This window comes from Cryptosporidium ubiquitum, assembly GCF_001865345.1.
Source record: "Cryptosporidium ubiquitum isolate 39726 chromosome Unknown contig_1, whole genome shotgun sequence".
Classification (NCBI taxonomy): domain Eukaryota; phylum Apicomplexa; class Conoidasida; order Eucoccidiorida; family Cryptosporidiidae; genus Cryptosporidium; species Cryptosporidium ubiquitum.
Window position 1 is genome coordinate 335655 of NW_021639816.1, and position 26918 is coordinate 362572.

The 26918-nt window shown below is 33.6% G+C and overlaps 12 protein-coding genes across 12 annotated transcripts; 5 read left to right on the forward strand and 7 right to left on the reverse strand.

Moving 5' to 3' along the window:
* Nucleotides 1–278: 278 nt before the first annotated feature.
* cubi_02803 (UDP-N-acetyl-D-galactosamine:polypeptide N-acetylgalactosaminyltransferase) lies at nt 279–2279 on the forward strand (the record flags this gene model as incomplete). The annotated part of the gene is made up of 2 exons (XM_029019814.1): nt 279–372; nt 445–2279. The coding sequence occupies 2 exons, from the start codon at nt 279–281 to the stop codon at nt 2277–2279; spliced, it is 1929 nt and encodes a 642-aa protein (XP_028875221.1).
* Nucleotides 2280–2445: 166 nt separating this feature from the next.
* On the reverse strand, nt 2446–3996 carry cubi_02804 (casein kinase alpha subunit; the record flags this gene model as incomplete). Its single annotated transcript, XM_029019815.1, has 1 exon — nt 2446–3996. The coding sequence occupies one exon, from the start codon at nt 3994–3996 to the stop codon at nt 2446–2448; it is 1551 nt and encodes a 516-aa protein (XP_028875222.1).
* Nucleotides 3997–4134: 138 nt separating this feature from the next.
* cubi_02805 (serine threonine protein kinase) lies at nt 4135–6189 on the reverse strand (the record flags this gene model as incomplete). Its single annotated transcript, XM_029019816.1, has 1 exon — nt 4135–6189. One exon carries the CDS (start codon nt 6187–6189, stop codon nt 4135–4137), a length of 2055 nt encoding a protein of 684 aa, XP_028875223.1.
* Nucleotides 6190–6664: 475 nt separating this feature from the next.
* cubi_02806 (uncharacterized protein) lies at nt 6665–9910 on the reverse strand (the record flags this gene model as incomplete). The annotated part of the gene is made up of 1 exon (XM_029019817.1): nt 6665–9910. One exon carries the CDS (start codon nt 9908–9910, stop codon nt 6665–6667), a length of 3246 nt encoding a protein of 1081 aa, XP_028875224.1.
* Nucleotides 9911–11288: 1378 nt separating this feature from the next.
* On the forward strand, nt 11289–12476 carry cubi_02807 (uncharacterized protein; the record flags this gene model as incomplete). The annotated part of the gene is made up of 1 exon (XM_029019818.1): nt 11289–12476. One exon carries the CDS (start codon nt 11289–11291, stop codon nt 12474–12476), a length of 1188 nt encoding a protein of 395 aa, XP_028875225.1.
* Nucleotides 12477–13161: 685 nt separating this feature from the next.
* Nucleotides 13162–14256, forward strand: cubi_02808 (uncharacterized protein; the record flags this gene model as incomplete). Its single annotated transcript, XM_029019819.1, has 1 exon — nt 13162–14256. One exon carries the CDS (start codon nt 13162–13164, stop codon nt 14254–14256), a length of 1095 nt encoding a protein of 364 aa, XP_028875226.1.
* Nucleotides 14257–14682: 426 nt separating this feature from the next.
* On the forward strand, nt 14683–17724 carry cubi_02809 (uncharacterized protein; the record flags this gene model as incomplete). The annotated part of the gene is made up of 1 exon (XM_029019820.1): nt 14683–17724. One exon carries the CDS (start codon nt 14683–14685, stop codon nt 17722–17724), a length of 3042 nt encoding a protein of 1013 aa, XP_028875227.1.
* Nucleotides 17725–18339: 615 nt separating this feature from the next.
* On the reverse strand, nt 18340–18909 carry cubi_02810 (uncharacterized protein; the record flags this gene model as incomplete). Its single annotated transcript, XM_029019821.1, has 1 exon — nt 18340–18909. The coding sequence occupies one exon, from the start codon at nt 18907–18909 to the stop codon at nt 18340–18342; it is 570 nt and encodes a 189-aa protein (XP_028875228.1).
* Nucleotides 18910–19013: 104 nt separating this feature from the next.
* On the reverse strand, nt 19014–20030 carry cubi_02811 (uncharacterized protein; the record flags this gene model as incomplete). Its single annotated transcript, XM_029019822.1, has 1 exon — nt 19014–20030. The coding sequence occupies one exon, from the start codon at nt 20028–20030 to the stop codon at nt 19014–19016; it is 1017 nt and encodes a 338-aa protein (XP_028875229.1).
* A 162-nt stretch (nt 20031–20192) lies between these two features.
* Nucleotides 20193–21176, forward strand: cubi_02812 (uncharacterized protein; the record flags this gene model as incomplete). Its single annotated transcript, XM_029019823.1, has 1 exon — nt 20193–21176. The coding sequence occupies one exon, from the start codon at nt 20193–20195 to the stop codon at nt 21174–21176; it is 984 nt and encodes a 327-aa protein (XP_028875230.1).
* A 129-nt stretch (nt 21177–21305) lies between these two features.
* On the reverse strand, nt 21306–23498 carry cubi_02813 (uncharacterized protein; the record flags this gene model as incomplete). Its single annotated transcript, XM_029019824.1, has 1 exon — nt 21306–23498. One exon carries the CDS (start codon nt 23496–23498, stop codon nt 21306–21308), a length of 2193 nt encoding a protein of 730 aa, XP_028875231.1.
* Nucleotides 23499–24543: 1045 nt separating this feature from the next.
* On the reverse strand, nt 24544–26412 carry cubi_02814 (26s proteosome regulatory subunit; the record flags this gene model as incomplete). Its single annotated transcript, XM_029019825.1, has 1 exon — nt 24544–26412. One exon carries the CDS (start codon nt 26410–26412, stop codon nt 24544–24546), a length of 1869 nt encoding a protein of 622 aa, XP_028875232.1.
* Between the last annotated feature and the right edge of the window lie 506 nt (nt 26413–26918).

Below are 26918 nucleotides of genomic sequence, written 5' to 3' on the forward strand. Positions count from 1 at the left end.
TTCTAGTGATTTTTTCCTAATAATTCTTTCTTATTTTACTCGGATCAGTATCAATAAATGTGTGAAATCTTATCTATAGATATCTTAGTTATGTCTTTAATTTTGAGCTTCACGTATAAATTTAGATAAGTACCGCAATTGTGAGTCTATTACAATCCTCTCAGCGCTGACTTGCAAATAAGTAAACTCTGCAATTTCGAGGAAAAATCCAAAAAGGTACTAAAAGTTAATAAGGAGTGAGACAGGAGTGTGGAAAAGACTTTAACTATTATAGGAAAATGATTGGATCCAGAAAGTCCAAGGAAGAGTTGTACTATAAGATTTCCTTGGGAGTGACAGTGCTTGTATTTTGGGTTTGCTCAAGATCTGTAGGTAAGTTTCAAATTCTCTATTTCAACGTAAGACTAATAAGTATCGACTAAACTAACTGTCTCTTATACAAAGTTTTATCCTTAGCTCTTACATCTGCATTCCTAGTTGTTTCTTATCTTGGTAACAAGTATGCTTTTGCATCTAAATCCAAGTATGACGAAGATTTACCAAAATGCATTCTCTATAACAAAATTCTGAGAAAAATCTGCAACATTCTAACAAACAGGATTCTAGTCAATTTTGTTTTATCCACAGTATATGTAACTATCTATTTACTATTGAGATCAGACATCAAAGGAGTAGAAGTGATTCACAGAGGTGACTTTGATAGTCTGGCTCCAAAGTTGGCAGAAGCCTCTAGGAGTTTAATAGAATCAGGAGAAGGGAAATTTGAAACTTCAGGTGCCAAAAACTTTGAAGGAATCAGTTTAGTCATTCCAATTAGAGATGAGGATGAGTTTATCAGTAAGACAATCTCCTTTACACTTGGCTTACCTAACAGAAACTTGCTTAAGGAGATTATAGTAATAGATGACTGTTCTAAGAGAGAAGTCTCTAGTTTGCTTAATGAACAGCTTCCAAGTTCTTACTTAGAATACATCAAGGTTATTAGGTTAGACAAGTGTGAAGGTTTGATCAGGAGTCGAATCTTGGGTGCTGATGCATCTAAATCCAGTGTTATAGTTTTCATGGATGGTCATTGTAGGCCAAAAGATGGCTGGATTCAACCTTTAATTGACAGGCTTAGAGAAAAACCCAAAGCTATTGTTTGTCCAATGATTGAAGATATAGACAGATATACATGGAAGGATTTGGGTACTTTTGGACTGAAGATGATGTTTGATTGGAATTTTGAATTTAATTGGTATGAAGATTTTACAGATACAATTCCAATAGCCTCAGGAGGATTGTATGCTATAACTAGAGAGTGGTGGGAGGAGTCTGGAAAGTATGATCCAGGTATGTTAGAGTGGGGAGGTGAGAATATAGAACAGTCTATAAGGATTTGGAGATGTGGTGGTGAGATTGTTGCAGAAAAGAGGAGTAAAGTGGGACACATTTTCAAAAGAGATCCAAAACCAAATCCAGAGAACAAATTAGTTTTGCAAGTCCAAAGGAATCAAAAAAGAGCTGCTATGGTTTGGTTAGACAAAAAGAGATATCAATACTTTGAGACAGTTCATAATGTAGTTAAGACTTTGAATGAGCTTCAGAGTGGGGTAGATTTAGAACAAAGACACGAAATCAAACAAAGACTGAATTGTAAATCATTTTCTTGGTATATTAATAAATTTAGAGCCTCATTTGATAGGGGAGGTCTGCTCTTGGATAATTTTAGACATTTTAAGCATAGAAAAAGTGGACTTTGCTTAGCAGCTTCTTTGAATGAGGTGGTAACCGGGACTAATGATAAAGCTGTTATTTTCAAGAAATGTAACTCTGGAGATGATACTCAAAAATGGTCTGTAATATTTGGGAGGAGGTTAATTTTAAATGGAAGAATTGGATTTGGCTGTCTTACAAGAGGACCAAGTGATGTAGTAGAGAACTCAATCCTGAGAGTAGTCCCATGTGAATTTAAAAAGGCTTTGGAAGGTTATAATGATTCCCAATACTGGAACATAGATGCTAATGATGAATTATTGTTTGATCAAGGTTATGAAGATTTATCCCCAGAAGAGTCTTCCAAGCTTAGAAATTCTCTCAGGTTATTTAATAGAGTGAGCAGTATTCCATTTAGTAATGATGGAAATGATCGAATTTCTGTAAATGGTGATCACGCTTTCAATTCTTCAAATAGATGCGTTACTAATCTGAATGATAAAGCTGTGATGAAAAGCTGTCCACAGGATGATCAGAATGAAGATTATATGTTCGACCCAATTAAAATGGCCAAATTCATGTAATACACTAAAAGGATTGCCTTGGATCAAGATTAGGGATGAGACATTAGAATTCATAGATTCTATAGGTAGGAATAACTAAGATTTCTCTCAACAAGACTTTTATTTCTCAAAGTTAATAATTGAAATAACAAAGGAATAGGGAAAATTCTTCTAATTAGATTATTAATTAAATAATACTAAAGTTACTATTTATTAGTGGGAATGGAGACATAGAAGGACAAAAGTCTTTGTTTCTATTACTACTGGTAATTTTAGTATCAGTAGAAAATATAGATCCAGACTTTTTATATGAAAAATACAAATTATTATATATAGAAGATCTTAAATAAGGATCAGGAACTTTTGTGATCCACAAATGCTGACTTGGATTTAAAGTAAAGAAGGGATGTTTCAAAGCATCTTTTGGGTGAATTCTGGATTTAAAGTCCAAAGTAAGTAGTTTTGAAAGAAGATCAAGGGCTTGAAAAGTAACCAAATCTTGATTCTCCTCAGTGATTAAAAACTCAAAGGTTCTGGGATCAGTAAAGCTTGTGGTTGTTGAATTAAAGATCTTCCTAGTTCTTTTAAGATAAGAAAGAGTAAGTTCATCAGAAATTGTTCCATTGTATTTATTTGAGATATAAATGATATTATCTCCTCCAAGCAAAGAACCAATTTTAACTAGTTGATCATTATTGTCCCATCCTGGAAAAAGAGCATCAGGACTCAAAGAATTCTTAAGAAAGATTCCAACAAAGTTCTTTGGATATTTTGAGAAGATTCCAGTAAAATAATTAGTCTTTGTTGTACCTAATCTGAAAAGCATTTGGGAAAATAAACATCCTACTGACCAAGAATCTACAGAAAAATCATAGTTTCTAATTCCCAATAGTAATTCAGGAGCTTTATAGCATTTAGAAGCAACCCTAGGGCTAAAGTCAGCCTCATCTTCTGAGTAGTATTCTGCCAATCCCCAATCAATAATTTTAAGTAATCCCCTGTTTTTATCTATAACTATATTTTGAGGTTTAATATCTCTGTGAAAGACTCCCAAAGAATTTGCATATTTTAGCCCCTCCAATAGTTGTCTCATGTAATTTTGGAGATCTCTATATGAAAGTCCAGGAAGAAGAGAGTAAAATTGTTCATTGTCAATATATTCCATTACAAGACCAATATGTTTCTTAGGAACACCTCCTTTCTGAATTTTTCTCACAGGATGATGATACTTAACAATATCCAATAGTTTAACTATAGATTTCTTACCTTGTGTCTTGTAAGACTCTTCTGGATCTTTTAAATCTAGATCATCTTCTGAATAACCATTAAGTAACTTTAAAATTGAAACTTCTCTTAGAATTTTCCATTCTTGAATATTTTTTAGCTCTTTCAAAGCAACAGGGGAACCTTTGAGAATACTAATTTGGTGATCTGTTAAATTAAGTAAACTAGGATCAATCACAAGGGTTTCTTCTCCTATTTTGTTCTTGGTTTCTGGGCTCAAATCGACTTTCCATGAGAAAAAAACATTTGAATATCTCCCAGTTCCTATTGGATTTCCTTTTATGTAAAAATTCCTCCTGGAGAGCCGATTTATCTCCAATAAATCATTCAACGAGGATACATATTCGTAATCCTTTTTAATATAAGGTTTTGGTCCTTCTTGACCTGCCAAATCTGAGGAAGAAGAAAACTGAAAACAGAGCAAAAAAAGGACAAATATCAAAATCTTAAACATATATGTGGATCTTTCATATCATCACTCTGATTCAAAAAATTCCCACTGTTTCATTGGTCCAAGTTTTAACTTACATAAATAAATGCAAATATTACATTTTGGCGCCAAACGTGTAAATAAGCTTTGCGAGTTAAAAAGTTAATTTGCATCATTTTTACTGCAACAGCAAGAAAAGACAAATTTTCGAGTCTTTAATTTGGATACTTCTTTTTTAGTATTATTTTCAATTTCACTTGGAATGATCTCTTTATTATGTATTTGATTTCCAAATCTTTTTTTAGTTTGTTTGTCATGAATACCCTTTCTTTTTGACTCACTTGCCTTAATTAAGATTTTTTCTTCATCACTACAAGTAACACTAATTTCCTCAGATATTTCGGATTCATTTTCTTCTGGAGTGGATTTCAGGCTTGAAATCCCATGTAGAAGCAAGAAGGAGGAATAAGGAGAAGATGAAGGAGGAGGAGAGGAAGAATCAGGGAGTTTAAGCTTCCCAAGCTCAATTGAGGGAGATTCCAGACACCTGTTTATTTGTCCCATGGATACCCTCTTGTCCAGAAGCGGAGATCCATTCTCATCTTTGTAATTTGTAGGGGAGTGACTAATGGATAATCTCGGGTCTTGGTGATTTTCCAATGCCTTTTGATTCCTAGATGATTTTATTGAGGTATTTCCTATTCCCTGAACCACACTACTTCTTTTTCTGCTAAAGTATCTGCTGATAGATACTGTACTTATCTTTTTGATGAAGTTTCGGCTTGTCAAAGAGTGGTATTTGGTAGGGACTTTCACCCCAGAACTGAAAAGATGATTAACATAATTAAAGATACTCTGGATATAGTTTGAATTATGAATTTGAACTCCAGAAATAGTTTGAAAAAAGATATTTAGGGAACCAGGTCTTTTAGCTTTGAGTGTAATAAAGGGATGTTTAAGTAGAGTATCTGCACTTTTCCTGAGACTTGGATCCTTTGTGAGACAACAATCAACAAAGTCCCAGAACTCTGGTGAAAACAATTCTCTCACATCTTTTCTTACAATTTTTTGAGGAGGAGGAGATCTTAGAATGTACCCCAACAAATCTTCTAAAGATTCAAAATTTGGCCAGGGAATCCTCCCAAAAGCCAACTCTAATACAGTGATCCCCAGTGACCAAATATCAGAGGCACCAGGTTCTCCCATTAATCCTGAAAAAGAATTCCCCAAAATGATCTCTGGAGCCATCCAAAAAGGACTACCTAAGATCTCTCGATCATTAGAAAGAGAATCCATCTTAACCTTGGAACCAGAATCTTCCTGATTACGCCTTAAATCTGATTTAACCTTTCTTGAGACTCCAAAATCTGCCAATTTTGCTACACAATTATTAGTCAAGAGAATATTGGCACTCTTTATGTCATTATGAAGGATGTAATGCTGAGACTTTGAATGATCTTGGCCATGCAATCTTCTCAAAGCTTTTAACACATCTTGAGCAACTGAAGCTAATAATTCTTCTGGAAAACACCCATACTTACTATATAAACCATAAAGAGATCCTCCCTCAGCGTATTCCATCAGAATGTACAGGAAAGAAGCTGATGCAAAAGTCACATAATACTTTAGAATCTGCTCACAGTCCTGTAACTCTGACATAATACTTATTTCCTTTCTGGCTGTGGCTAGTGGGTCCTCCAGTTCTGCTGAGTCGTTTGCTTCTAGATCCACTATCTTGATTGCTAACTTTTTCCCTATTACTGTCCCTCCTCCTGTTCTTTCTTTTGAACTTTTCCTAGTTTCTTTAGTCCTCTGATCAAGCTTTTCAAAAAGCTGCTTCATGTTTGAATCAGTTATCTCAACTGTGATTGAATTTCTGCTTCTCTTATTTCCTGGACTACAGATCTCTGCTAAAACTACAATCCCATAAGCTCCCATTCCCAGTATACTTAATATTGAAAAAACTATAAGCCTCTGTTCAAAACAAGCCCCTTGGCTATACACTACCTCTATCAAGTTTCCTACCTTAAAAAGTTCTCTCATTATTTCTCTCCTCTCTAAATTTCTATCTTTTAAGCTCTTTTCTTCATCTCCTTTAGGGATCACGAAATTCAACGACTCCAAGGAGCTGTTATCATTCTCATGATCCATATTTGGCATTTCGTGATCACCTATCTTAAATCTTTCTGGATCTTTATTCTTTGTATTCAATGACATTGTGAAACATTATAATTAATTGTCTCCAACCTCCAACCTCTTTATTTTTTAAATTAATTAAAATTATTTCCTCCTCTTAATGGCACATGCATCCTGTGTGCATGCTACCCAGACTAAGGCCCCCCTCCCTCCTCCGCCTAAAGTGCATCAGAGCAAAAAATTTTACATCCAAAAGACAAAAAAATATTATATATATAGAGAAAAAACAAATAAGTAGAATAATAAGCAAGTTTTAAAAGGGTAATTCTTTGTTTCTATTTTATTAGTTAAATGCCTGTTTCAATATAATGCGGAAAATGTAGCAGAGGGTAAGAGGCAAAATGTACCTCCCCATGCTTCCACCAGCAGGGAACTTAAAACAGACTTGAGCTAATCCCATTAGATATACTTTTTGTGTTATATGTGTGATAACCCACCGATTCAACTAACTCAGATAACTAAAACTTAATGAATAATTACTTCTCCCTCTCCCCATTTACTGAGAAACTTCCTGAGGAGACTCAAGAGCACGTTTTGAAGATGCCAAGATAGACATTTCTTGAGGAGAAGCTTCATTTGAGGCTGGTGGAGAAAGGAAATCTCCATTAACAACAAAGTCTGAACATCCAAGGGCAAGACAACATGCTTCTGTGGATTCTACTGGACTGAACTGTTTGAATTTACCAAAAGCTGCTTGCATAGCACTAGTACATTGGGATCTGGTTACTTTGGATTGTGCTGTTGGTTTAATTCTCCTGATGGCTGACATAATTAATTGCCAAGTAATAGGATGAGTTCTCTTCTTTGGTAAAAGATCAAGTTTGTGACCATATGCATCAGCCAACTTAAATGCATAGTATCTCTCCAAATTGGTCTTAAGAATTCCACCATTAAAGTTTGGATCTGATGTAATATCTAAAATAGAACAAATCTGATTTAACATTTGATTACTTTGAGCTACTAAGTACTTGGGGAAAAGTAATGTCTTAACTGCATTTCTACAAGATGGAGTAGCAATTCTCATCCTTCCTTGCTTAACTTTGTTGGCATACTTGAGAATGTTTACATAATTAACAACATCACAAATGTGAGCCAAGTTAATGAATTGGGAGAACCCTGTCTTAGTTGCAAGTTTTTGATGCATTTGCTTAGCTGTAATAAAGTCAATTCTCTGAGCAGAGAGACAGCTCTCACTTTGTAATGGATCTATTAAAGCACAAATAGACTTGGCAGATTCAACTGAGTAGTTGAGATCATCCACTAATTGGCCAACACAACTTTCCATAACAGTGAATTGATTGAGTTTGTAGATAACTTTGGCAAATGCCTCAACAGTTGTTTTCTTTTCATCTTTCATTGGTTTATGAGAGACAATACGATTTAACATTTCTAACTGTACTTTATTTAGTGAAGAGTAGTATTTTCCTCTTATATCTTCAATTCCAGGAGAATGAGAAGTTTCCAAAGATTCCAAAGTTTTAAGAACTCCAGGTAATGACTCAACTTGACTACCTTCTGTTAAACTTGGCATAACATCATATTTTCTAGTCTTAGGTTTGGCTGATCTAATCTTTTCATCCATAAACTGTTGATAAGTCTTTTCTGTAGAAGGAATCTGATATTCACCTTTTTCGTCCATAAAGTCTTTAATACTATTAAGAGCTTTCTTGATCTCATTAAGTTCCTTTCCAGAAGTTCTTCTTTCAAAGAATGAAGAGCAAACATGATGGGATAATTGGAATAGAGAGTTACTTGTGTCCATCCATCTTGAAAAGAATTCTGAGACCATAACAAACTCACATTTCTCTCTGGGTGGATTATCACCCATAAGATCAAAAGCTTTGCAAATCTCATCAAATCTATACTCAAGAATTCCATACCTTTTTGAAAGATCATATAGCTTTCTAGTAAATGGATGAACAATTGTTCTTCTAATCATTGGAAGCTTATCACATGACTCAGATCCCCAGAAGTCCATTCTGTTACAAATCTCATCCTGTTGTGTTGCTGTCAAACCATATCTTTGAGCAAAAGTTAAATTAGCATTTTTCAAAACAAATCTATTCATAGCATGAGAACATCTTCTCTGAACAGATCCTTTAGTTGGACTGATTTTTGGGATATTCATAGCTGCTACCAATAAACATACATCTTCAAGTTGCATTAAAGTATTACCTCTTAATTCTTTTAGGAAGTAGGATCTTACATCTCTGGCAACACCAATCAATGGAGAAACTAAGAATCTTCTACAAATCTCTACAGATTGCTTTTCTATGGCAGCACACATTTTTCTAACCTCAGCTCTTGTAAACTGTTCTCTAGGAGCATTTTCATCATTATTTTCAAATTTACCCAGATAAGAGTTAAATATAGACTCACAAGTGGTCTGGGGTTCATTAATGTTAAACTCTCTAACCATATTAACAATTTCTACAAGGGAGTAGACATTGAATCCCATTGCTTTGTACTCATCATAGATATTATATGCCCACATAAGCTGAGTTGGGGAGAAAATACCTTCTTGTAAGGACTGGCTCAAAGCTGGTTCATTAATAAGAAGTGCAGCCAACTTTTGACCAATTGGAGAAGTTTTCCACCATCTGGTAGTATAAGTTTGTGTGGGATTGAAGAAACCACCAGTCAAGATAACAGCCTTTTCCTCTAATTCCTTAGGTCTCTTAGAATGTTTCTTGTATACCTCTTGACAAGCTTCAACAAATTGGGAGATAATATCCCATCCCCATGGACATACAGTTTCTCCCATATTAGCAGCTCTGTTCCATAATAGAGTGATCATTTCATTTCTGCAAAACTCAAGAGTCTGGGTATCTTCATCCTTCATGGCAGAGACAACTTTACAGGCATCACTAACTCTGAAATCAAGTAATCTAGGATAAACAGCTTCACCAAAAGCAACAGACAATTCCTGAGCCTTTTGAATATGTCTTGGAGGAACTCTCCTACATTCTGGAGTCATAGTGAAATCCATCATTCTACAGATGACCTCAGCATCCTCTTGAGTAACGGTTTCAACAGTTAGAGGATCCCTTAAAGCCAAGATGTTCTGTTGACAGATATCATAGACAGTTCTGTACTTAACGTTGGGAAGCTGTGATGGTCTTACAAGCTGAACCAATCTACAGATTGATTGCTGCTCGAGTTTGCCTCTGAATTTGTTTTCAATATCGTCAACAAGAACGAAATCTGGCCATGTTAAATCAGCACACTCATCATGACCCCATGGTTCTATATTTGAACACCAAACCTCAGTGCTTTCAGAATGAATTCCCATATCTGTAAGAACCTGCTCACAAGCTTCTTGGCTCCATCCAAAAGCAGAGAACTTTTGAAACATACCCTCAAAATCCTTAACAGTATATTTGAAAGGACTGTTAGAGTACTTTGGATCAGATTGGAACCTCCAAGCAGCAATTTCAGCCCATTGTCTAGCTCTCTCAACGATGGCACTTTCCTTAACCCTTTGGTATCTTCTCGCCATTGGAATATAACCAATTGGTAGTTTGTAATCTCTCAAACTTTCTACCCATCTTTTATGTTCTAATGGACTCATCCAAGGACCTGACATATACATATTAGTGATTGCTCCAGTTAAAGTCGGTGAAGGTTGTGGAGGATGAAGCCCTGGAATGATTTGGGTTGGGGTATAGAATTGATCAAAATTTTCTGCAAGGCATGCCCCCAAAAATGCCAATGCAGTACTAATAGTGAATATAAACTTCATGATTGATTTAACAATTCTTTAGATTCAGAAATCCGCAAAGAGTCTTCAGGTTTTTGAGTTCCGAAGCTTTAAATATTGTCTGTTTTTCTGACCTTGCTTCACTTTTATTTTCCGTTATTAATTCCTTCTTCCAATCCAATCCGTCCACTCAAGTCGATTTATTGAAAGATTCACTGCCCTATAAATTTGAAGAAAACTCTAAGTTTACTATCCAACTGTTCCTCTCCTTTATTTTTACTTTATGGGAATTCCCAGTAGAGGAACACGTCCTGGATCTATAAACATGCTAGATCTACCCGCCACTTGGGGCGCGCGGGCGGCCTCTGAATTTAAGATGAGTTACTTAAATCCGAGTTTGCATGGACATGAAAGATTGTCGGGTGTGGGGGTTTCCCGCCACACTTGCATGCAGATCTGCCTTTTTTACTCTGCTTTAAATCCCCTCTTTGCTTTTGAATCTCCTCATCTTAGATCTATTGATGTCATTGTTTTTAGGCTCACTGCCTCGAGTTCGGTTAAATGCCACATTCTTTCTTTTCCTTTGCCTTGTTTTGAAACTGCCACCTAAAAAATTTTCTCGTGTGAGGGAACTGGGGAGCCACAATCTTTTCAGAAAAATTGGAGAAGAGATACAAAAGGTTTAGTATAGCACGGGGACGGGAATTGGTGAAGGGAGGGCTTTAGATCTTGAAGGAAAGTAGGAAAAACAGAAATAGAAAGTTAAATAAGCCAATAGAGACCTTAATTGGCTCTGAAACCTAGCTGATTTGAACCAAAGTATAATTAAAGCTTAAGTCCTATATAGTATTTTTTTTAGTATTTGCATGCTATTTAATTAAATAGCTGGAATTATATTATATTGGGAAAGAATTATTATTCAGGACACTGCAAAGTAAAGTTTTCAGACGATACCATAAATTTTGTAGAAATATTTGGAAAATTTGTGTAGTATTAACTCATTCCTACAGATAGATTTGCTGAAAAGAGACAAAGAAGTAAGGCCCTGGACCCATTGGTATAGAAGATTGGAAAAAGAGTCTTGTGATATTAACTAAAGTAACCTATTAAACACTTTGGTGGCCATACCACTTCTTATATATAGAGAGAGAAAAAGGAAAAAGAAAGAAAAAGGATTGGTTGGGACTAGACTATATATATTTCCTTTGAACCATAGTCCTAGTGGAAAGAAAGCCTATTTAAAAAAATTCAGTTTTCTTCTCAAGAGTCTATTGGTGTTTTAGCCATAGGGTAGTTGCTAGAATTAACTACTCTGAGATAGATAAAAGAGATTTGATAAACAAGGTAAAGAAGGTCTTAAATATAGACAGTAGTTTTTAGTTATTTAACTTAGGTTAAGTCGAGGGTTAAATCTTAAAAAATGCAGCCTATTGGAGCTTTTGGGATGGTTCCTCAGCTGGTTAATCCACCAGTTGTGATGGTACCTGGAGGAAATACAGGAAAAGGTTTGAACGGAAACGGAAGTTGTTGTAGTGGTAATAAATCCAAAAAAAAAGGTTCTTGTGGTTCTTGTGGGAGGTGTATTGGGTCACTTTTCATCATTCTGTTTGCTTTTATATGTACTTCTTGTTGTTATTCTTACCCAATTTACAATTCTTTCACTAACTCAGAGTATTTCAAGAAACAAGAGGAGCCTATTTGGACATGGAAAATGGCCCTTAATAAGGCAAAAGAATTTGGGAATTCTATTTCACTAACAAAGTCTGCAGAAGATGAGAATGAAATATATGGGAAGAGTGGGAGAAATAGAGATTTAGACAGAATTCAGTTCCTAAAACTAAACTCTACAGATAATGAGACTGCGAGTACATTTATTAACTTGGATAATTACTTGGACAAAAACTCCTCAAACCTCACTTCTCCTCTTTACAATAGCTCGTATATTTCGAGTATTTTATATTCTAATGCAGAAAGGAAGCTAAATATAAGGGGAGGAGGACTAAACCAAACAAAAGAGTTGATTGGATTTAAGACAAAACAAATACCAAATAAATACTTTAACAAAGAGTACTGTGAAAGAGGAAAAAACGAGATAGCAGGAGTTTGGAAAGATCTCTGTAATTTTAAGCACAATGTAACTAACCTAGAGTGTATAGATATGATGAATGGCCCGGCAATCTGTGTTGGAATAAGAAATCGTAAATATGAGGTCTTTTCAGTTTCTAAGCAATGCAAATTTGTGGAACCTGAAATCCCTGTTGAAATTTTCCCAACTATTTCTGACCTTTGCTATAATGGAAACTATTCCAATAATACTTCATTGGGTACAACTAATATTACTAAACCTATATGTCCTTGCATGATTACTTCAAGCCCAGTAGACAATATGGAATTGAATGGGAACAGTACAATAACAGGGAATTTGAATACAAAAGATTTCATTATACTAAACAAAGCCAATCAAGATACTCAGAAAATGCTTAGAGGAAGTGAAAAAATACCAGAAAATCCTTATAATTCTAGTTTAATTGATTTTGGAATCAAAAGTTTGAACCAAAGTAATTTGAGAAATAACACTAATTTATTAATAAATATGTTAAATTCTTAAAATAAAGACAACTGAGGGGATAAAACAGATCTTAGGTAGTTAGTTTGTCGCATGTAGTGACCATCCTCTTAATTGACTCCGTAGACTAGCAATAAATACTCACTAACCAACCTGTTCGGATGTTACAAGAGTACAAATTGTAATAGTATATAATTTGGTATCCCTTTTTGTTTCTAGGCATTTTAAGCGAAATCAAAACAGGTAATACAAATAACAGATATCAGAAATTCAAACAATTGTCAATTAATATGGACAAAAAAATGATGGATTAAATATTAAGATGTGTGTATATATTTATATATATGTATATATATATATATTTATATATATATATATATATATAAATATATGTATACACAAGATTGTAGTTATATACCTATTTATTGATGGGAAAAATATACATTAATCACGTTGACTTATAATTGAATATTTATAAATGCAAATAATAGTTAATTTATTGGACAGTGAAATTACATTTTATTTTTAACATTTTAACTATAATTGATAAAATTAATTATCTCTTTGATAGTAATTTAACTATACTAATAAATATAATACTTAAATTTGGCGCCGGCGCGTTCTGGACGTATTCATAAATAATATTTAGCAAAATAGTAGAGGAGAGTAAAAAATAAAGCTTAAGTAGCTGAAACATAATTAAGAAGGACATTTATGCTATGAATTAATGCCAAATGTAAGATTAAGACTGGGCGATTGGATTTGCCCAGTTCAAAGCTGCTTGGAGGTCAATTTCGCACGGAGGAAAATATGTTATAAGTGTCAAGCCTGTCGCCCAGGTTTGAACCAAAACAGATCTGTACTTAAATGGTCTCAGAACTTTGCCGTACCTCCTTTCATGAAGCCGGGAGACTGGATCTGCACTTTATGCGGTAGGATGAATTGGGCGAGACGTAATGTTTGCTTGGAATGTAGAACAGAAAGATCTTCATTTCAAGAAAGGGTAATGATGAAAGGTCAAAATGATTCAGATGCGATTTCAAGTAGTAAACCGTCTTTGAACAGAAAAAAAAAGATACTTAATGATTTATCTGATAATAGTAAAAGCAAGAATTTTCGGAATTCTTCATGTAGTGAGCTCGGATCAATTAAGAGCTTTAAAACTGAACAGGAAGAAATAGGTTTTGAAAATCCAAATGTAACGAAGTTACATAATTATGGATTTGGAGACTGCCATAATAGTCATAATAAACGAATTATGGATAACAGCAGTAGAAGGTATTATAGTAAGGAATTGTATATTCCTCAAGAACCCGGACAATTATCAAGTTTTTTCTATAATAAGCAAAGAACCAGAAAGGCGGATTTAAATTCTGGAGAAATGCTTCGTAGTTCGCTCCAGTTTGATAATAGTACTAGTTTGAATACTATAATTAGTAGTGACATCTTATTGCAACAAAAGAAAGAAGATTTTTATTTAAATGGAGTAAAGGAAAGAGAGGCACTCTTTTCGTACCCCAAAGATCTTAGAGAACTATGTCTTAGTTCTAAAGCATCTTTTATAGAAGGATTCCAATCTACTCCAAATTGTATGGCGTGTTGTTCAAGGCCAAACAATGGTAGAAACAACAATTTGCCATTCATGGAGTGTAATTGGCCCGCTAGTGCGAAAGATTGGAGATTTAGAGGTAATTTAATTAACTCTACTTTCGAGCCCTCGTCTTCAATGATGCACACAAACCATTTGAAATTTAAAAAACAGTCACCCTCACTAACCTCAAACCCTCACTTTAGCGTCCAATACAAAGCCCGAAAAGGTTGAGGAGATTTTGAAAGTGTCTTCTTCAAAACTTGAAATCACATGTAGTTGAACTTTAAGTTTTGAGGGCAGGTTCTGTTTCATAAAATTTGCTTAGATTTATCTGGACTACAGTTTCAATTAAGATCCATGCATTAAATAGTATCGATCTTGGTTTTAAATGTTAAGTGGCGATAGACATCTTTCTTTTGCTGGCTGTTCCGTCATTCCTCTTTCTTAACGCTTTTTCCTTTTTTTTTTTTGTCATGCAAGGGAACCTGTTACGTACCAATTTTAGGCGGGCGAATATCGGCGCCTTTAAATAAGAATAGTCCAAATAAACTTCGAAAAAAACGAGAAATAGGAGCTGAGGCTTGTGAATAAACAACAATATTAATAGAGAATAAGGAGAATGCAAGCAGGATTTCAGGATAGGAGGGTGTATAGACGATGAATACAAAGTATAGTTTCCTTCATATCTTTATAGGTACCTTGTTACTGTCTTTGGTTATACTGGAGCCAATAAATTGCAAAATCGACCCTAAATTCAAGTTTGGGCCGTTATACCCCCCTCATGATAGAACAATTATCAGTGACTTTGACAATTATGCAATACACTATTGTGGTCTGAAGGATTCATTATTTAATATAGCTCACTGCATTTTTCATGCATTAACAGAAGTACAGGAAGAAAAAGAACTTAAATACGAAGATTATGAAAATATTGTTAACTTGTTGCTTCAGGGAAAGAATCGGGCTTCTCTTCAGAAGCTGATTTCTTCCACAAATAATTGTGAGAATATGGTCGTGCCATATATTCAATTTGAAAAGCCAAAGTCTACAAAGTCAATAATGGGAGTCAAAATCTCAACTAAGGTTGAAGATTACTGCAAATTTGCCTACAGATGTATTAACAATGGACCAAGTACTCTTATTAAAAATAAGGAATCTGTATTACAGGAATACCTTGGAAGATGGATTAGCTCAGCTTCTCAAGGAAACGAAGGCTTTGGTTTGGTTTTAACCTCCAGACTTGACTTTCAAATTTCAAAGCTTAAAATCCGCTCAAAGGAGCCGAAGGAGCTTTTCCAGATTGGAAGTAAACTTGCAGCAGAATCCCCAGTCAAAAGAGAGTCTCTTTGTATGGAGATTTTTAACAACAAGGAAATTTGCTCTATTGTGAGCCCTTACAAGCCGAAATTCAATGGTTGGCTGCATCCCCCTATTGATCCTATTAAGAACAAACCTTTTAAGTTTAACCCCAAGTCTATGATAGATGAGAAAGTTAATAACATTGTGAATATTCAAATTAATCAAGAACTGCCTCCCTATTGTATACCTCAAGAAATTTTTTCATTCCAACCTCCTGAAATATTTACTAAAGAAAAGAAGAAGATTCATTTTTATACTGACTTATCCCAGACCGAAAAGAACATAATTAACCAATTTCTAATGCATTTTGTAATTAACTATGGTAAGATCCCAAGAGTTATATTTGATCATAGATCCAGGTTCGCTATTGAAGGATGGCTTTCACATAAAAATAAGTCTCCAATCATCTCAGTACACAATTCAATGTACTCATTGGGAAGAAAGCTTCAGTACAAAGATACAATGAGCGGAATGTTATACTCAAACTCGGGATCTAAAAAGGAAACATACCCTTATGATTTTCCTCAATTTAAAATATTTTCGGTTTACTCTGATAAAACACGTACATTTGAAATCAGTGACTCTAATCCACTGATTTCTACATGTTTGAAAGAGGGATGTGCCTATTATATAGGAAGAAGTTCATCAATGTGCCCAGTTTTGGTTATAAGAGCTTCGGCAATTATTTCAATAAAAAACTTTAAACAGTCTTCAGCATCTTTTCTTGCCATGTTTATAATGGCGTTTGCTGAAAAGTATTTGTTTTTCCCAGGAAAGGTTGAAAGCATTGACTTAATTATCGATTGTAGAGGATTCTCTCTTTCTAGTATCTCAACTTTATTGAGAATCAAACCAATTATTTTATACTGGCAGGATGAAGGTATAATCAACCAGTATCCTTTGAGATTCAATAATATCTTTGTTATCCAACAGAGCGACATTTGGGGTACTCTTAAAGACATTCTTGCAAGATTCTTTCTTTCAGAAACCATCAAAAGTATTAGAGTTATTAGTAATGTTTCCCATAATCCAAAGGATAACGCAGATCTTAAGCTTCTTTGGAGATATATATCACCCCATATTATTGAAACTGATATGGGAGGTACTAGACCCAAATTACAGCAGGGAGAGTATTACCCATTTAAAATTTTACCAGGCCCCTATAAACCTTTCAATACCAATCTAACAAACACCCAAGTTACTCCATCCGTTAGTGACTGGCCCAAACCTGATTTTAGTTCACCAAAGAATCTCTACAAACTTCTTCCCCAAAGCGTTTTTTCTACAAAAGCTAAAACTTTGGATGGAAACGAAGACGTTATTCCCATTAATTGGAAAGATTCTAAGAAGCTTTTAGATAGCATACCAAAGACATTGTGGCCAGATATTTCGACCTCAATACCTAATAATGAGCCAAAAGATGATTTAAAAAAGAAAGAAGGTTCTAAATCGTCGAAAGACTCAGAAACTTCTAAAAATGAAGAAAACGACGATACCAAACTTTCTCAAGAGACTAAAGACAAACCCGGAACTCCAAAAAGAACTATAAGTGGAGCTGATTCTTTAAAAGACATCTCCCACAGAAATACTGTTCCAAATGGCGGAAAAGGCAGAGATCTACTTCTTCAGCTTTTGCTCACTCAAAAAATACTTAATAATCTCAAACAGCTTTATCTACTTAGGCTTGAGAAAAGCAAGAACAGACATAATCTGGAAGAACAGTGTGTCCGGCTTGCAACAGACCACATATTGTTTTTTTCAGACTTGGTTAAAAAAGCCTTGATTGAAATTTCCAATCAATTAGCAAATATAAAACATGCAAAAAAGGCGCCAAGAAATTTGCCACAAATTAATATGAGAATGTCGATTTTTGAAGCATATAGAGATATAATTTCAACCTTAAAGCTTAGTAGGGCAAAAGAAATATTATCATCAAAGAGTTTTAGTTATCTAGAACGAGCTAGAAAACAGATTTTAGAACTAGAAACCAAGCTAAACAAGGCAAGGCAAGAGATTAGAACTCTTCTGAAAGAAGATCCGGGCATATTGGAAGAAAAGGCTTCATCTACATGGGACATACTTTTATCTGTTTTCAAAGATTTGGCCCAGCTTAGAAAAAATATCAGCGATATAGAACTTAAAGAGAAGAAGATAAGCATTAAGTTGCATCATTTGTGTGAACAACTAACTTCTTCATTAGGCGTTACAAGGTCATTTTTGGACAACTACAGCAAATATGACCACCTCAGTATGTTTGAGAGCTCTCTTTTACTTAACATGATTAACGCAATCATTAAAGGCCAAGAGTACTCTTTTGAGAAACCTATTACTGGTAAATAAGGCTGTTTTTTTTTTTATAAATGTTTAAGCTTAAAGACATTACTACATGCAAGTACAAATCAAAAGAATACTCCAATCTTTATGAATTTTATCATTATTATATTTACTACTATAATTACTATCAAGTTACAGAAAAATAACTTTCAAACATTTAATAAATACTAATTTGAATAGATTTTACATGGACTTATTAGGTTAATTAATTTTAAGTTTTGAGTAATTTTTCTGTTCTTCTTGGCCCTCCTCATCAAATCTCTCCCTCTTTCCTGTTTTTCTAATTTCAATATTACCTGAAGTTCAAAGTTATTGCATGTAAACACCGGTCTACATGCACTTGCAAAAATTTGCAGATATGCATGCAGTTCTGGAAAACAGATTGACCCATTCTGTACTCACCTTTCAACCAAGCCAAAATATTATTCTCTACATTTTTCAGTATGCCCGAAACTTCAAACTCGACGCTTTCCAATGATAGCATTTCAATTCCAACAGCTTGAAATATATATTTAATTGTATTAATGACAATCCAAGTAATTACTGACTTAGTTGATTGGGCGGGAAAGAAATATCTAAGATAAGGTGATTAAAAAAGTGAACAAAAATGAATACTACAAGCTAGTTATTCTCAAGTTCGCTTTCCATGTGTGAGTCCTCAGTCTCCAGAGATTCAGCTTCAAGAGATCCGCTTTCCTCCTCTTCTTCAACTTGATTATTGGAAGAGATATATAAAGAGGTGGTAAGAACCATAATAGAACATTCTGTAGAGTCTGAAAAGTTAGAGTCATTAGAATTACTAACAATTTTGGAGGCAATAGCGGTTACACTCTGAACGTTTAAAACAGGATCACTGCAAGCTTCAACCAGATCTGAAAGAGGTTTTTGAATTTCTTCCTCAGTACATTCTTTTTTAAAAGACTCATGCAATGAGAGACATGCCTCATAAACTTGCTCCGGATTTTGAATTCCAGAAGCCCCCTCAGACGAATCTGCACCCTCAAGTTCGATTACTTCCTCAGATAAAGAGTTTTTGGAAACATCTTCAACTTTTGTAGATTTGTCATTATCCACAACCTTAACAATATCTTCATGCTCTTCAGCTCCAGAAGGAAGAATGAGAAAACAAAATAGGAGCATTAAGGTAGTGGCAAATAACCATCTGAAACCTTTTCTATAAACATTTAGCATTTTATAACTTAAATGTTAATATACTGCAAAAATCAATAAAAAAAAAAATTTTGTGTGTATAATAGTTCAGTTCACACAAGGACCAATTTCGGAGCTGGTAATATTTAAGGCTCATTTAATAAAGTTGAAGGCTCGTCTTTGCACTTATTGATTAAGCTTTCAAGCTTGTAAAGTCTACTGATTGCAGTGTAAAGCTCAGAAATGTCATCCCAGTTAAGAAAGAAGCAAGTAATACCAGAAGCGACAGTATTAAAACACCTGATAATAGTGGCCCTCCCTCCTATAGTGACGTCCTTTCTAATGATTGCTGGAATTAAAATTATGGTTGGTAAAAATTCAATCATGCTTGACAAACTTCCATTAGTTAGGTTGTACCTGAGGGAGTACAAATAAATGTCACTATGAATTAGTTTGAGCTCACTAACCAGAGCATTCTCTATGAGAGACAAGTTAAGCCTCGGAACCCCCTCTTCACCCAAAATGAGCTGTTTTCTAAATTCAGCTTCAACTATTTCCTTATTCATAATCTTAGAGCTCATTTTTCTGGAAGTGAAGTAAACCCCAAGCATCAAAATTGAAACTAACATGAAGAGATAAGCTATTAGAGAGTACTCAAATTCATCTGAAAACGGCGGAATACCTTTGACCCTCTTGCTGTATTCAATCAAAATTGGAATGTGAACCAAACTTCTAGAAATTGAAATCACAATTCTGAAGAACAGGCTCAAAATAAGCTTCACAACCTGGATAGTGTCCTCCTGAATTCTTTGAGATACTCCCTCTACTTTTTTGATGAATCTCCAGTTCTCAAATAAGTAGTTCGACTCAAAATTACGCCAATTAAGGAGCAGGATTGTGATGAAGAAATTACTCAAAACTCTAAAAAAGCAGAGAAGTACAAGAAACATTGGTAAACTCAACATTTTCAACTTAATATCATTCATATAACTCTCCCCTTGTTCTGAGTTAAATGAGTCCACCAAAAGGTTATAAATTACAGAAAACCATTTAGTTACACTCAAGTGAACCTTTGAATATTGTATGTTCAAAACTACTAATAGGATACAGTATATCCAAGAGCTTGTAGAAAACTTGCTGGAAAACAAAAATTTCTTGATCATGGTTTTACTTATTTTGTTATATTAGTGGATTTGAACCGTCAATTTAAATTAATGTCAAAATTACCTGGCGCCAAGGGTTTTTTTCAAGTATTTCTATGTACTAAATCAGTAAATAAGCAAAAAATTGGCAGAAAAAAAACTTTAGATTTTGGTTATATAAAAATGATTATATTTCATTCTCTGAGTAGAAGTTCCAGAACAAAGTTTCTTTTTTTTTTGATATCTATTTTTGCTTGTTCAGTTTCACTACTATACTTTGAATATTCTGGAAATTCCCAACTTAAAATATTTGGAGACACCTTACAATTGGCAGTTAAAAGCACATCAAATGTTCATGCTTCAGAACTTTACATGTCATTTTTTGCTTTGGTTTCCTACAAGCTGATAATTGTATTTTTAAAGTCGATATCTTCATATTTATCTAAAAAGAGCATTTTCTTTTGGAGACTGCAAATAACTGAGCATTTTTTAAAGAATTGGGAGAAAATTTACTTAATTGAAGGGGCTTCTCAGAGAATTCAGGAAGATACTATGAGATACTGCAGACTTTTTGAGAAGTTGTTGATTTTTGTTATACAGGATTTTTTCAAGCTTATTATTTACTTACCTTTATTACTTGAATTAGGCAAGCATATAACCAAAACATGGCTGATACCCAATACAAAACATATATTACTTATTTTGATTATAGTCAACTCTATAATTGGAACTTCCATTATTATTTTCCCAAGTAGATACTTGTCTAGGCTCGTGTATAAAATTGATAAAGAAGAAGCTTTATTTAGAAAGAATCTGGTTTTATATGAGCTCGAAGAAAAGGATTTTTCTAAGTTTGATTTTATTGGGAATTATAGAGATGTGGATAATACTCATAAAAGATACTACAAAAGGTTCTATGTAATTAAGGTCATTCAGTTAATATACTTCCGTTTATCAATGATTACTTATTGGTTATTTGCCCATCCTTCAATGAAACCTCCTTATACTTTGGGTTTGCTTAAACAGACAATGCATGCATTTGATGAAGTTTCATCGGTGTTTAATTTTGCAGTTACACATTTTAAGAGTTTAGTAGAGTTCATCGCAGTTTATTCGAGATTAAATTTAATGGTTAAGCAAACTATAAAGGATAAAGAATCAGAATAATCTGTGATCTATTATCAAAAAAACTACCATGGATATTATAAAGAACATTATTTTAGTATTGATACATAATTGGTTCTTTTTTTTCCAAATTTTACTGCACTTATTAATTCAAAATATGAATATTCTTTATTACTGGATTTCAAAGAAAATTGAAATGTCATCTGATTCATTTGCGAAGAACTGAACACATGAAATATTTCCATCTGGTCCATATCCTCCTTTCGAAATTTTGGTTACTTCTATTTTATCTATTGAAAGAAGCATAAATTGGCCAAGATCTTTAATACTGATAATACCTCTTTCAAAAGTAGAAGTGCTACTATTAAGATAATTACCTTTATAAATTGGTTCATTTTCCTTGATTGCAGTGGTTCTATACACACTAATATTACCAGAGCTGGTGTATTCAATTTCAAAAGAAAAATCGTCCATTTTGGTGTATATTTTAACTTTCAAGATACCATTTAGAAACCCTCCAATAAAATGGAGAGTACCACCAACTGGAGAACCAGTAGAACCTGAGGCAAAACAAAGTTTGTTTCCTTCGCACACAGTTGAAATGTAAGAGCCCCTGTGTTGTTCAAGAACGCAACTTTTCTTTATTGGCTTAAATTCAGAAGATATTTGTGATACATCATTTCCATTAACATTTACAGAATAATCTTTCAATGTATTACTTACTCTGGTACTTTTGGTATTTTCTAAATTATTAAAGTAATTTCTGCGTAGGCCACCAATATTCTCATCTTTTAGTAGGAAAGTATCATTTTGAGAAATATTTTCATAATCAACTTTATCAAGATTGGTTAAATTGGTGATCAAGGCTGCTTTTTTTCCATCAACTTCTACTAAAAACTCAGAAACATCTGCATTATTATTGAAGCTAATAAAAGTTTTCTTTTTCCTCTCATTGGAATCTGAAACAACTCTAACAGCTACCAAAGTTTGGCCATGGCTTTCATTTGTCTGATTTGTTCCTGGTGATTTCAATACTGGAAGTATCCCGTCAATAAAACATGATCCAGTTCCTGAATAAGAGTATTTTGTGCAGGTTCTAGTTGGAAGTAAAGTGGACGTAGGATTACGGTGAAGACCTTCAAATAGTATTCCATGTGGGATTTCACCATTTGGAATTACAATTGGATCAAATGCATAAAATCCATTGACTGAAATTGTGACAAACAATGAAGTAAAGATCAACTTAATTGTATAACTCTGAAATCCATAACTTTGGAAAGGAAAATATCCTCCTTTTGATTGCACAATATCAGTGCCAGCTACTCCTTTTAGAAACAATCCTTTATCATTAACAAGAAGATGGAAAATAACTAATCCCGACTTTGAACTCAGGATAATGTGAGTTTTGGACGGGACCTTTACTGATTTACTTGACACAATTCCTGGTATTCCCAAAACTATTTGACTTCCTGCAACGAGAGAACTTTCTGAAATTATAACATTAGAAGAAAGACATGTATTGGAGTATGGAGATATATTTAAATTTGCATCATTCCCAGTTATTGGAATTTTTAAAACACAACGTTCCATTTCATCGTTTTTAATAAATGGAATAACTGAAATTTTAACATTTTCAAGTCCTGATGTTTGGATTTTTGAGATTCGAATAGGTTTTTCAGCAAGGTTAATATTTAATATATTATATACCAAGTTATTCACAGTAAAAGAAATGGTTGTGTTGGTTAACACCATAACGAAAGTTATTTTTCCAACATTTGAAGTCGAATTTGTTACATTATTATTGATGGTAAAATCATCCTGGTTACCTTTCAATTCTAAAGATGTCAATCCTCCATTTACTTGAGTTCCATTTACTAAAGAACTCACTTTGACTGCTGCATTTTTATCATTACTATTCAGTCTAAATGAAATCAATTCCACATCATCTTCTGATTTGAATTCATACTTTATTCCTAAATTATTTGAATCTCCAATAATTGTTGTGGTGAACCTGGATGTAATTGGAACCAAAAGGGTGCTGTTCGAATTATTGCAATTAATCGGCAAAGTTCTGTTAAAACACGAATCTTGTGTATAATTCGTATTTACTGGGATAATTTCTGGATTAATTAATTTTTTCCCAAAGTCTACGTTTGAACTATTGGTGATAGAAGATGAATTCATTGTTGCATTGGAACTTTCCACAGGTTCTATCGGAGCCGTAGTGCCATTTTTGCTTATAGTGCTATTCAATGACAAATCAGATTCTATAGTTGTACTGACTTTTTGTGATTTAACCTCCACATTCAGGCAAATCCCCAACAACAATAGTCCCAAGATTTTTAATGTTCTTGAGTGGCTCATTTATTATACCTCTTTAACAAAACCGAACTACTTGATTTTATATTTCTTTTATAACAACTTTATTTCAATTATTTTTGGAATTCAATATTAATTTTTATTGGATTTACACAAGAACTATGTTTATTTACCCACACGTAATCTTAGAGTGTCATGCGCGCTAGATTGCATACCGGTATATAACTATCTTGTATGATTTAAAAGAAAAATAATTTGCTATAGACAAATATAATTCAAATACTTTGGTTTTATCTTTATTTTTGCCATAAATAACTTCCATACCCTAGTTATTTTGATTTTTTGGAGATTCTTATATTCCACTCCCAATTAAGTAGATTCTTTAAGGAAGCTTTCTTAAACTTTTTTTTATTACCATTATATTTATTTATTATTTAATCAGCTAATGAATTCACTAAAAAAAATAACTAAAATGAGTTCTCCATGAATTTGCTCATTTAGATTAACTTTATTTAATTCAGAAAATTAACTTTATTCCATTACTTTTCGCTTAAAATAACCCTCAAGCGATTTTTCAACTTTATCTTGAACATTTTAGTTTTCTAATCTCTTCTACTCACTGATATTCCAGCATTGCATGCAATACACATAAACTCTCGTACTTGCATACATGCATGCACCTGCAAGTTATCCACATGCAATATTTGTAATAAATGCCACGTAATCCCAATTAAAAAAAAGAAATGTATATTGGTGTGAAAAGCCAAATATTGAAGTTTAAAATAAAAACAAGCCTAGTAAAGAATTCTTCAATAAAAAGAATGTAGAATCAAAATAACGAATAAGACATTTTATTTACGAAGAAAACACCAAGTTATGAAATTTATATGGCACTTATTAGTTATCATTTTCTTTAAAAATAACTATCTAAGTGAAAAAGCAATGTCTCATGTGATTTCTTGAAAAAATCGTGGATGCATTATATAATTTACTGTTCTTATTGGTAAAAGGAATTTCAAATTTTCAGAAAATCAAATAATGAAAAAGGTTTACTTAGATTCCAATAATAAATAAGGTGGCTTGGTTTCTCTCATTTCAAATTCATCTGATAATTACTGGAGCTATCAAAATTTAAGTTAGAAGATTTAATGGTAGATGATAGAAAATTGGAGGAAGAACACATGTTCAAACTATTTTCACCTTCCAGTTTCCAGGAAAGGGCAGATTCAGCAATCTCGGGAGTAAGTGACTCTACTCCGGATCCGAGTACTATAGATTTCATTCCCAAAACTAGTTTGGAAAGCTGTCTTCCAGAGAATCCTTCTGTTTTTTTAGCTAATATATCCAATACTGTCTGGTCCAAAGAAGGATGTATTTTAATAGAATTAGATGATGATCTAACGAATTCTCCAGATAGGTAACGACTATTAAAGTGGAGCTCCAAAAATTGTTTAATAATTTTAAGCCTTTCATTAAAACCGGGATTGGGGAATTCAAAGATTTCATCAACCCGATCAATTACAGCTTTATCTAAAGTCTCGGGGACATTTGTGGCAAGTAAAATACAAATATCTTTAGACTCAGTTCCTGTTTGGTGAAGAAAAGCACTCAATGCATTTCTGGAATCTTCAGATTTATTGTAATTAATGGATTCTCTCCCTTTAGATAAAAATGCTTCAGCCTCGTCAATAAATAATAACATACCTTTATTAGACTTACGAGCCCAATCAAAAACTTTGTTCAACTCTGTAACTCCATTTTTTCCAAGTTGTCCCACATCTCCTCCAGACATTATGGCATAATCTAGTCCACTTTCTTTCGCAAGCTTTCTAGCAAACATTGTTTTCCCAGTTCCAGGTTTTCCCCAAAGCAACATATTTCTGAAAGGAACATCAAATCTTTTTGAGTTGACTAAGGTGTTGACAGTCCAATTAAGTCTATTTTCCAATTCTGAAGGTAATACAATATTTTCAAAGATTTTAGGTTTTTTTATTAATCTATTTCTCAATCCCAAAAGTCTGTAAGTAATTGCTGGAGAAAAAAAGTTACTTCTAGGTATTAACCCGTGTCTGGTTAAAAAACTCATATTGGTTTCTCTAATGAGACTCGGTTTTCCAAAGCTGGTTTCTAATAAGTTTGATAATACTCTTGTAGTGTTCTTAGCTCCATAAATTCCAAAAGCCATTGCCGTTAAACCTCCAACTAACATTGTTAGTTTTGATTTGTCCTGATATAAGGAATTTCCAATCTCTTTAATTCCACCAAAAATGGTTCTAATTGATTCTAAATGAGTTATCCTACTTTCTTTTGCCTTAGCTCTAATTTCACTCAATCTAATATCTGCATTCTCTCTCTCAGCTTTAATCCTCCCGATAGTTTCTTCTCTAATTCTTACCTTGATATTCTCTTGTTCCAGCTTATTGTCATATTCTGATTGTTTTCTCCTCATTTCAAGTATTTCTCGCTCATTCTTTTTCCTAATTTCCTCCTGTTCCAAAAACTTTTCGTGTTGTTGTTTCAACATCCTGGCATTCTGACTTTCTTGTTCCTTCAGTTTTTTATAATATGCCTCTGTCTCAAGTTTAGCCTTGTACTGGGATGTGGCTCTTTCCTCCTCCTGTTGATGAGTAATTGTTTTCCTTCTCTCATCAGCTTCTAATCGAGTCCTCTCAAGATTTGCCTTTGACCTATAAGCAGAGCTCTGTTCAATATCACGCTCCAGTTCCTTTTGCTTAGTCTTTTCCTGAAGCTTTATAATCTCAAATGCTTTTTGTGCATTTGGAGAAGAATCTAGCTGTTTCAAAGCTTTTGCTCCTCTCTCCAAAGCTGTTGGGTCAAAATTACCATTGATACTTCCACCTCCTTTTCCACCAGAACCTTTACCTACAGAATCCTTTCCTCCATCTCCTGAGTCTGGAGTAGGGTTTCCTTGTCTTCCTCCAAATCCACTAAAAAACATCTGGGATCTATTCTAGACCTTTAATTATAGTCCTTTGGTTTTTGGCGCCATAATTTGACAATTTTTAAAAAATTGTCAAATTGTTATTTTGTTCAAATTTTTCTTTTATAGGTTTTAATTTTTAAATTAGAATTCTTAAAATGTACTTGAAAGATGAAGAAGTGACTTATATTTTCTCATTTTTTTTGAAGAGCAGGAACTATAATAATCATTGGTAAGAGTGAGGATAAAAACTTAAATATTAAATTCAACTAGGAATTTAGAAGAGTTAAATGTGTGTGTATATCTAAGAATTTCTACGAGACAACTTTCTACTTAAGTTAAGTATTTTCTCCAATGATTTTTTTTAATAATTATTAATAAATTCGAATGCATTATATTTGGCGCCTAAATATTTTAATATAGTAACAAAAATTCTGGGTTTGACTACATATTAGTAAAGGTACGCCCAAAAGCAAAACAAAGTTGAAGAGTTCAGCAGGTAAATACAGAAAACTGAAAAAAGG